The 10599-nt window shown below is 46.1% G+C and overlaps 5 protein-coding genes across 5 annotated transcripts, besides 2 other annotated features; 2 read left to right on the top strand and 3 right to left on the bottom strand.

Moving 5' to 3' along the window:
* On the top strand, positions 1–1381 carry TSTA_031980 (peroxisomal membrane protein receptor Pex19, putative; the record flags this gene model as incomplete). The annotated part of the gene is made up of 3 exons (XM_002480328.1): positions 1–151; positions 212–1026; positions 1082–1381. 3 exons carry the CDS (start codon positions 1–3, stop codon positions 1241–1243), a joined length of 1128 nt encoding a protein of 375 aa, XP_002480373.1. The 3' UTR covers positions 1244–1381.
* Positions 1382–1507: 126 nt separating this feature from the next.
* TSTA_031970 (uncharacterized protein) lies at positions 1508–2565 on the bottom strand (the record flags this gene model as incomplete). The annotated part of the gene is made up of 2 exons (XM_002480327.1): positions 1508–2428; positions 2488–2565. The coding sequence occupies 2 exons, from the start codon at positions 2563–2565 to the stop codon at positions 1508–1510; spliced, it is 999 nt and encodes a 332-aa protein (XP_002480372.1).
* Positions 1691–1745: a microsatellite.
* A 216-nt stretch (positions 2566–2781) lies between the features above and the next one.
* On the bottom strand, positions 2782–4213 carry TSTA_031960 (uncharacterized protein; the record flags this gene model as incomplete). The annotated part of the gene is made up of 8 exons (XM_002480326.1): positions 2782–3003; positions 3118–3189; positions 3348–3376; positions 3426–3519; positions 3643–3730; positions 3924–3964; positions 4101–4160; positions 4193–4213. The coding sequence occupies 8 exons, from the start codon at positions 4211–4213 to the stop codon at positions 2782–2784; spliced, it is 627 nt and encodes a 208-aa protein (XP_002480371.1).
* A 1049-nt stretch (positions 4214–5262) lies between these two features.
* On the bottom strand, positions 5263–6688 carry TSTA_031950 (cell wall protein, putative; the record flags this gene model as incomplete). The annotated part of the gene is made up of 2 exons (XM_002480325.1): positions 5263–6255; positions 6653–6688. The coding sequence occupies 2 exons, from the start codon at positions 6686–6688 to the stop codon at positions 5263–5265; spliced, it is 1029 nt and encodes a 342-aa protein (XP_002480370.1).
* Positions 6689–8839: 2151 nt separating this feature from the next.
* Positions 8840–10409, top strand: TSTA_031940 (protein-tyrosine phosphatase 2; the record flags this gene model as incomplete). Its single annotated transcript, XM_002480324.1, has 3 exons — positions 8840–9014; positions 9089–9354; positions 9414–10409. 3 exons carry the CDS (start codon positions 8840–8842, stop codon positions 10311–10313), a joined length of 1341 nt encoding a protein of 446 aa, XP_002480369.1. The 3' UTR covers positions 10314–10409.
* Positions 9624–9661: a sequence feature (CT-rich).
* Positions 10410–10599: the final 190 nt, after the last annotated feature.

Below are 10599 nucleotides of genomic sequence, written 5' to 3'. Positions count from 1 at the left end.
ATGGCATCCACAGATCAGGCCGGCGAGACCGCGGATAAGCGCGATGAGCAAAAGACACCTCTTGCCGTTGAAAATAAAGCAGAACTAGAGGTCAATGATACGACGAAACTGATGACAGATGATGAAGGCTCCGAATGGGAGGATCTAGATGGTATGATCTGATTGTTTTCTAGCTCTGGTTGCAAGAGGCTCATTAATTTCCATTCAATAGAAGTGCTAGACGATTTCAGCGGCCCGAAACGACCAACACAATCCACCGCGTCATTGTCCTCAAAGCCGTCGCATTCTCAGAATGATGCATCAGAAGATGCATTTATGAAACAACTAGAGGCAGACATGCTCGCCCAGCTACTAGGTGCAGGTGGTGAACCCAGTGGCGAGGGCAAGGAGAATGCAGCAGCACCAACGACAAAACAGACGGAAAAGGGCGCTCTACTAGACGATCTGAGTTTCCTGCAAAACATGTCAGAAAAGGACCTGGACAAATTCGGCGAGTTATTAGAATCAGAGGGCGGAATGACAAAAATTGTTCAAGAGCTCTTCGGTTCAGATGGGCCACCGGCAGGGGATTCAACAAAAGGGAAGGACAAGCCTGTTACAGCGGCTGGAGAACCGTTCCAAGACACCATTCAACGAACTCTAGATCGCATGAAAGAATCAGGCGACAAGATCACGGTAGAAGCTCAAACGAACCAGGACAAATTAATCGATGCATCGGTCATGAAATTGATGGAAATTATGAACGAGACAGCTACGAGTGGCGGCAGTTTTAATATCGAGGAGGTATTCAGTGATATTATCAAAGAAATGTCTAACAAGGAGATGTTGTACGAGCCTATGAAGGAGTACAATGTCAAATATGGTCCTTGGTTGGAAGAGAATAAGGCCACACTATCGTCAGAGGACTATGAGCGATTTGAGAAACAGGCTGGTGTGGTGAAGAAGATTGTCGAGAGATTCGAGGCTGAGGATTATACGGATGAGAAACCGGAATGCCTTGCTTCGATTTGGGATCTTATGCAACAGGTATCCCCCCCAAGCTCCCAAGACTACTAAATGGTATCAACTAACTTTGTGATAGATGGAAGCTTGTGGTCCTCCTCCAGAAGACCTCATCAAAGGTTCTATGGGCGACGGAGTCCTACCCAGTCTTACCCCGTTTTTAGATCGTAATGAGCCTGAAGGGGACAAAGGTAACAAAGATCCCGACCAGATACCTCCTCCAGAATGCAACCCGCAATGAACGACAATTTAGAAATGAAGTTGTTGTCTTTAATCTATGTGGAAACTTGGAACAATTTCGACATGTGATTCGGTTCTTGCCAAGGGATGCTCTCGGCAGTGCAAATTATGTATATAGAAAGACGATGACTCCTTTTTATGATACCCATCCTGATTATCTCAGGAATAAAAAAAAAGAAGCCTTATACACAGACAGACCATAAACGCTAACGCCGATTCGCCAACCCGAAGATGAATGTAAAATCTACACGGTTGATGTGGATTATCAATCAACAAGTTCCATAAAGATATCATCATAATCACCATCATCACCACCAAATAATGACCCGTCACTCCTCGCCGGTGAACGAGGACGATTATCGGCATTGGGAAAATTCTCCACTAACGCTGAATCAATATCCTCCTCTTGCATTATAAACTCCTCGAGAGCAGACTGTTCAGGGTCAAGCATCATCTCATTGCTCTCATAATCATCATTATTATCCTCATCTTCCTCTTCATCAAGGATTGCCCCGTCTTCGATATGATATTGTTGCGAAAGCGTATCTGCTCGTCGACGCATCTGTTCGTCCCACGACTGTTGTTCGGAGTGATATTCCATCATCGCGAGCGATTCGCCCCGGTAACCGTATCGCGCATCGTCACGGTTCTGTTTTACGCGGTTGAGGAAGAGTTGCCGATGTTTGGAGGATGTCGATGTGCCGCTGTTATTAGGGCTACCATTGCTAGAAGGGGAGCCGAAGATTCGGGTATAAGGGTTTCTTGATCCACCGGATTTTTTGAATTGTTCTTCGTATGCTGTTGAACGGCGAGATGGGGGTGTTACGGTATTGTATGCTGGAGGAGAAAAGGAGAATGATTTGCTGTCGTTGTTTTGTAGCTTGTGGAATAATGAAGACGGGGAATTCTCCTGGTCTTGAAGTTCTGCTGACTGATTATTCTGGTTGCGCTCGTTCATGGCTTGAGCATTGACATTGCGTAATCCCAACGGCGAAGGGGATGTTGGAGTATATGGGAATCCACCAAGGTATTGGCTGCAGTGATAGCTCTGTTGTTGCGGTGTTTGAGGAATATACTGATATTGAGAAGACTGTTGAGGAAGCATTTCGAGCATTTTCTCGTCGCGATATGAGCTGTGAGATTTGTTTGGTTGTGAATCCGAATGGTGTAATGATCTGAACGAGTACTGATCCAGTTGATTTGTGTTACTATAGACTCGGACAGGTAGTTATCAAGCATAAATACCCTCTCAGAGATGTAATTCAGAGTTATGTGCAGCCACCAGTATTGCAGCCAAAAGTCGCGTCGAGCATAGCGCGGCATCGCGTGAGTTGATAAGATACGGCCGACTGCCACTAGCCGTCTTTAGACTAGCGTCATAAGGCATCAAAGTAGAGAGAGACATTTAGCCCTAATTTCGTGCAGATAGATAGACAATGTGTTCATTTTTACTATCTTTCATAGTAGATGATTGTATTAAGCACTAGTATACTTATCTACTGCAGATATAGCAGTTGCATAAATCATAAAACACATATATCAAAGGATCATAAGTCGCAAATCAAAATAAAATCGCCTTGCGTGATAGTCGTCTGTTGAGGAGGAGCTTGAGTAACGCTTAGTGAGGTAACTGATGTTATTACGAGAGATGTAGTAGTCGTATCTAATGCGGTTGATGTCGACGTAGATGTTGTAGAGGTTGATGAGGATAAAACCGAAGTTGACGTTGACGTTGTAGTCGTCAATTCTAAAGTAGAGGTACTAGTTGACGAGCTAGCTGTGCTCGAGCTGGAAACGAGGTCGGCCTCATTCAGGTTTAAGCAGCTTTCTGTAATGAGTTACTCCATTAGCAAGGTGATATCCACGGAGTTGGACCGTAGCGGACGTACTTTGCTGATTCTCGCAGTCAGACACTGAGAATTGCGCGGTTTTATCGGTGTTTGCTATCTGGTTGACAATCAGTATGGCCAAAACGGACATTCAGGTCTGCTAAAAGAAGTAGAACTTACTAATTGGCATGTATTGAATTGATCACCGCAGCTGCAGTCAAGGGATCAAATCAGCCATCGTCCACAGACTGAAATAGCCAAAACCAGAATACGAACCTCCGCTGTCTCGCTGAGGGAAAATCTGTCTATACTCAGCCATCAGTAACGAATCCAATCTCGTCGAAGATAATGTACTAACAAAAGTGTTATTCTGCACACTAAACGGTCTCTTCGTATCATCCGTCAGCGTAACAGGCGGCGGCGCAGCTCCAAGAATCTTTGGTGACCCCTATGTCTTCTTCTTAGTACCAGTCTTTTATTCGTATTCTAAAATCCCGAGACCAGAAGCTCATCTCTCTGCAATCAACCCTGATCGGACAGAGGTCGGATAAAGACGTTGATTCCTACTTACTGCTCTCTTATCAATAACCCCAGATGCATTCATCTGAAAACCCATCAATAATGAATCAACGCCCATTGAAGCTGTAGCTGCCGTAGCTCTTGTCATGAGCAGTAGTAGTACAGATAGTCCAATCAATGTGAGCGAAGATGGTCCTCGGGGTAGTCGAGAAATGATGCTTTGCTGGGGAGAGGATGAAGAAAAGTGCGATATCATTTTATCTTGTCGTCGACGACACTCTGACTGATTCGATGAATTAAGGTGGACGCTGATTTTCATACTATCGTTGTTACTTCTTGGTCTTCATGCTCGGATAGAAGTCGTGAGTTCTGTTCTTAGCCGGGTTGTCACTGTGTTCTGTTATCACATTGCATGGTGTATTCGTTATTCAGGATACGAAGTAAAAAAAAATTGATGGGATAATCATAAAGACAAAAATAGAATGTCTTCAAAGATATATGGGGTCGTACACTAGTTATCACATTCGTCCCCGAGGCCCCCGAGGAAGAGTGTCGAAGGTCTAACAGCACCTGAGACTATCTCGGGATTTATCACGAAATACTGCCGCAGGAGTTTCCACCATGTCAAGTTTGACTATACGTATATCCTGTCACAGAAGCTCGTGTCTAACGGGGTGGTTGGGGGGTGCTCCTAAGCGCGATGAGTTTCACAATGGTTTGATGTCGCCCAATTGATGCCCATGTCTTTTCTGATTGGCTTATTGCACAGAGCGTCAGGCTTTGGAGTCTTCCTCATCGCCAGATTTTTCCCTTTATAGTAGAACCTAGCTATAATAACGAAAGGAAGGTCGCCTCATACTTCCACTGATATCAGCTTGGATTACTTTAATATGGAGCTGGAGAGCATCCTATTTACGAACATTAGAATAGTTAAGTATATTGAAGGTGCCGTTCATCCCTAAATCGAACTCACTTCTGGATATATTGACTTGGATCCCGAGAGGCCTGCTGTTCGTTATGACCAGGTTTTACTGTACGTCAGTCGAGTAATGTTCAAAATTTCTAAAAGGACTATAATAATTGCATAATTAAAGTATATGATACAAAAGCAGGTTGTGGACGCAGCAACGCAAGTTTTTGTGACCACCGTTTGAAATCCAGTAAGTACAAGCAGATGCATTGATACATACACGCAAGGCTACAACGAGATAGCAGAGAATGCTAGAACGTTTGTTTTTTTCTTTTCTTCACCAAGGATAACAAACTAACGAACCTTTCGTGACAGAGAACAGAAAATTTGTAAATTTTGAAACCGAGAGAAAATATTCAGGTTCAAAAATAGGGTATTCGAATAAAATCGACAGATATACCACGCGATCAAAGCAAATAATAGCCGTCGGCGCGTAAGTCTGATGAGTCGCAATCGTAAGGAGTGTCGTAGTGATGTAAGATCAAAAGTAGATGACAGTATGATTGCCGGTGCTGTGGAAAACAGTCTATAAGGAATGAATAAGTTAATGTATCAAGTGTGGAATGGTGATTCATGAGAAATCAGCATCTCCGTCAAACATATCTCCAAGAACGCCGCTGTAAAATAGAATAAACAAAACAACCCAATACGATGAAAAGAGCGGAATATGCCACGAAGTGTGACACTCGAGGTTCATCTCGTCTAAAAGTTAGACGCAGCGTTCACAGGGCCAGGGTTGTGATATTGATCGAGAGTAGAGCGGAATTGAGTGCCACCAGAAGATGGGCTAGGAGCCTTTTCACGAAGGTTGGAACCAACAGCAGTGCCGGCACTCATCAAGTCATCTTCGTCGTTGTCGTTGTTGTGTCTGTTTCGTCCCCAGACCCTCCATGCAACAAAACCGACACCTGCGAGAAGAATGGCACCACCCACACCGACAACAACACCGATGATGGTGTTCTTAGCACCCTTGCTCAATCCACTGCTAGAGTTTGAGGAACCCGAGCTGAGAGAAGGCGATGAAGTGCCAGTGGAAGAGGTCGAAGATACAGAGGATGTGGAAGTTTGAGTTGTTGCAACGCCGCTAATGGTAGTGGTTCGGGTGACGATTTGTTCGGTTTGGCTAGCAGAAGTAGGAGCGTCGGTAGCCTTGGTTGTAGATTCAGACGTCGCTGAAGTCTTGGCCGTTGCGGGATCTGTGGTTGCGGGATCTGTTGTAGAGGTTGACGAAGATGTCTTGCTGGATGTAGACGACGTCGAAGTAGATGACGAAGAGGAGGTGGTGGAGGTTGACGATGATGACGAAGATGACGATGCGGATGTTGTAGGCCCGAGACTAGTAGAGGTAGGCTCTGCGGATGTTGTTGGAGCGGCTGAGGTTTCAGTAGTAGCACTAGAAGTCGGCTCACTGGTGACTGAGGCGGCGGTGGTAGCAACGGTTGGTGAAGGGAGCAAGTCGGTTAGAGACAAATTATCCCTCTTCTCAGGCTCTGCACCGGCGACGGTCGCAGCAAGTACGTAGACACCAGCTAAAAACAACGAAGAACGCATCTTTGCGATAATTCCTGCCGTGTACGACTCGTATGCTGTAGCGAGGCTCTCAAAGTTGATGAGAAACGAACGGGCAGGTTGAAATTTGACGGGTCGGCGAACTGCCAGACGCACTGGTTTCAGATCGGGAGGGTGAGTGAATGACTCGATGGAAGGGAGCAGCGTGGCAAAGAACAGATGGAGAGCGAATATACAAAACGAGAGGAAGAAGATAAAAGAAACGAGCGTTAATAGAGGGTCAACTTGGTGTGGTGTGGTGTGAGCGAGATGATTATTTCTCTTCTTGAAGAGGAAGCATAAACAGCGGGAGACGAGGGAAAGACCCAAGGGACACGATCATCCGGTACTAGCGTATTTGGCTCAGGCACCGATACATAAATTACTCATAATATGACATGTATTTTACAATACACGTACAGCACAGCCTCGTTTTTTCTTTTACTGTTGCATTTACAGAGTGACACCCGGTGAAAACCTTCAGCTCAGGGGGATTGAACATCGCAAATTCATTCCTTTACTACGGAGTACAGAGCAAACATACACACACAAAAACAATACAAATACAATACAAATACATTCTGCCTCAATACAGCAAAATTTTTACGCCGCATTCACCAGTGCAAAATTTCATACAACTGTCGAGACACTACGGTGAAACAAGTGGGAGGCAAACCCACAGGAAAGCCGCCGACAGATCCGCGTATCCTTCTTTGCAGTCTGATTGTTGATTATCTCATATCGGCAGTGATTATCATAGTGTGGCTGTTAAGCATTAACAATCCAGAAGTAATAAATTAACTAGTTTTCTCCCTAATGATGTCAACGGCTCTATGGAGGGAAGATGTTTCGATTCCAACAGCACGGTGTACGAACCGAAACAGTTCCGGAACTATGCTACATGGCATGCATAGCAATACGCTCCAGATCCACATCGCAATGGTCATCATCAGGGTTCTTCTCGAGTTTCATATCGAGCATGCCCGAATATTTATAGACTGCCAGATAACTTGCTGAAAGTCTAAAAGGAGGGAGCCCCAAAGCAGATATACCTCCAGTACAAACTGTAGGGTAGACAGCCAATGTCTATGACAATCTCCATGGCATGCCGGATGATATTCTTTGTTCAGTGAACAAGCTATAACCCTAACCCTAGGACACAACACCGCGGAATACCATGCTGAGTTGAATTATAGGCTGGCTGCCTTCATCGGTATGGCCGATACAGGATATCGGTCGGCTCTGGAATAGTTGGCGAAATAAGCAAACGCGGCCCATCGGCATTTCTGTCGTTCAAAGAGGGAGAAGTGCCGTCAATAATCCTGGCAACTCTTGACAGAGAGCCCATCTCAAAGACGAAAGTCACTCTTGCATTCTGGGTATCATAATGTAGAACTATGCAATAGATAACGAAGCAGACGTCATGGTATCAATTCCGTTTCGTCGGCTTGCCTTTGAGTTGGTCCTGGATCTGTTCCTTGAACAAGCGTAGAAAATGTTTTGCCCCAGCTGCTCGAAATGCAAGAATTAATCTCGAATCCAGATCAGAAACTTATGTGACATTTAAGGGGCACGAACATGTCTCCTCAATATTTGTTCCTCCCATTTCCTCCGGCGGCACACCGTGTCTGACGCGTTCCACTCGCCGGTGAACGTTACGGACCATTTGATGGAAGGCCGGACTGCGCAGAAGCTATTCGAAGCAACATTAGAAGGTATACGATGGAAAACTCGAAGTTATCGTACTTACGCGATTGATAGCCCACGCCTGGAAGCGGTTGGTTAGCCAGATGGTTTCATGGCACGAGCAGTCCGACGGGGAGTCTCACCTCTAAAAACCGAAGCCAGAACATATTCAGCTAGCCAGATAGAAATCCGTCTAAACATGAGTACGATCAAGCATCATCAGTTACCGGTCAGTTGACGACCGTGGGAGGCGACACGTGTAAGTTTAGAAACCAAGCTCGACGGAAGATGAATAATTGACCCGCCGGCGTTTACCCGTAGTAAGGCTTAAACAAGCCTCACACAGCCCAAATTTCATTGAGGAGAAATTTATCGACGCCTCCCCCTAATAAATTTGTCAGGTTATTTAGTCTTTTTTTGTACATCTTTAGAGGTTTATGGAGGATTTTTCTGAATATATATTTTCTCGGGCTATCCTCTACTATCCTGACTGCTGGATCGGTCTATAATAATTTTATAAGTTTGACAGTTGCATCTGCACTCCAACGCCTCGATATCATTCACGCGACCGCAAACTAGAGGGATACGCTGAGTGATTTCTGGTCCTCACGTTAACCGCCACTATCGTGTTGCTTGCAGCGACAGGGCCGAAGTTGCTAGGGTTTATTGTCCAACGAATTACCAGCGAACCCCTCCATCTTGGGCGTCGCTCGTTCAGCGGCCGACTGGGGCCCCTCCAACATCAACAACCGGAATCCTGGACACCCCAAAATCTCCCAGCAGCTCCCTCAGCTGCCCGGATCTGACTTCGTTGCAGATCACTTTGCAGAATCGGAGTCCTCCCAGCCCAATCTCGCTGAATCCTTTAGGCGACGACGACGACTCCTTCTCTGAGAGGTGTGCTTCCCGACCCTCGTCTCCCTCCGCGTTAGGTCCTCGAGGCCGATCGCGAGCAAAAATCGCTGCGACCGGAAAGAAAGCGTCAAGAAAAGCCCTTAGTGTGCTGAATCGCTTTCGCGCTCTGCATCATAAGTCATCTAGGAAAATGGCACAGTCGCCCATTCGAATCGACACGGACATTCATGGGACTAAACGAGGACTTCCGTACGATGGGTCTGAAGGATCGGATTATGTGCCGGTAGGGGACGAGGATCAGGTAGATACACAGACAACAGCTCCTGTTCCAGGACTGCCGCCGTTCTTGAATCTACCCTATACAGGTAAAAAGCAATTTGGTTTACTGCGGTCATAGAAGATGTACACAACTGACCGCGTGATGTGCGCTTGCGATCAGAAATACGAAAGAAATTCGAAGATCTCGAATGGCTCCAACGCTCACGGATAGCAGAAGGCGCAATGTCCAAAGATCCCTCACACAGATGGGCTCTTGAGACAAGCCCAGAAGTCAAAGCACGGAATCGTTACCAGAATGTCCAAGCTTGGGCGAATTCGCGCATCCGATTAAAGGTCCCTGAGGGACAGTGCGACTTTATCAATGCATCACCAATCATACTGAAGGATTCCCGCACGGGCGATGAGACGAGGTATATTGCTACGCAGGTATGCTATTCTCTACATTATCAAGCTGTTGGAAGTCTAGGCTGAATGTTTGGTTACAGGGCCCAAAAGTCGGCGTTCACTTGGCGCATTTCTGGCACATGGTGTTCCACGAAAGCGCAGATGTGGCGGTGATCGTTATGTTAACACAGACAGTCGAGGCTGGAAGAGAGAAATGCGCGCAATACTTCCCATTAGACGAGGACGATGCTGTTATGACCTTTCCGGCGGAGGCGGTCGATTCTCCGGGCAGTGATCAAGATGCCCAACAGGAAGAGGAGGAGGAGGAGGAAGAAGAAGAAGAAAAAGAGACAGGACAGGATGCCAACCACCCAGAAATATCGGGAAGCATTACACTTCGCGAGCATCATTTCGACGAGGCATGTCGATCTGAGATCCGGAAATTGGAATTACAGATAGGCAACGAAAGCAAGACTGTATGGCACTTCCTGTTTGGAGGATGGGCGGATTACTCAAAACCTGAAGGAGAAGACCGTGAAGCACTTCTACAACTCTTTCAGCGCACAGCGGAGAAGTCATCCCTGAAGAACCCCCGCATAGTCCACTGCAGTGCAGGAGTTGGTCGGACTGGTACATTCATTGCCCTCGATCATCTTTTACGAGAACTGGACTCTGGCGAACTGCTGAGTCCCAAATATTTTATCGAAGACCCGATTTATGAAACGGTCAACCAATTACGAGAGCAACGGATGATGATGGTTTACAATGAGATGCAGCTACAGTTCATTTATGAAGTCATTAGAGAACAAAGCATCCAGAAGTTGGGAGTCTCACTGGGCGATGAGATGAGTCTAGACTTGCGGTCGCCCAAAGTTGCGCGATTGTCGGGGGACGAGAACTATACAGTTTCGGACAAGCCAGAATTGGAGCCTATAACCAACGAAGGCAATCCGGTTGCAGAAAGCCCCGTGCAGTCTCCAGCGACTTCAGATGATGATTAGCGAGGGCGGCTGATTGCACCCAAATACATTGTTTCCTTACCTACATACATACGATGCCCATGATTATCTATAGATCTCATACGATACTGCCTTCATCTGGCCCTTGTTCACTTGTTTCTTGTTTCTTGTTTGTCCTCTTCTGCTTCTTCGTATATGCTTACTGTCGCTGTTCCTACGCATGTGCATAGCAAGCAGCAGATACCCTTTCCCTTTTGGTGTGGAGAGCCCAGCATAGCATCATATAGTTCATTGTGTATAATTTAATTCTATATTCTGGTATATTTAA

This window comes from Talaromyces stipitatus, genomic scaffold (assembly GCF_000003125.1).
Source record: "Talaromyces stipitatus ATCC 10500 scf_1105507295541 genomic scaffold, whole genome shotgun sequence".
Classification (NCBI taxonomy): Eukaryota; Fungi; Ascomycota; class Eurotiomycetes; order Eurotiales; family Trichocomaceae; genus Talaromyces; species Talaromyces stipitatus.
Note: the sequence above shows the minus strand (reverse complement) of the source record. Positions and strands in the feature narration are given on the sequence as shown.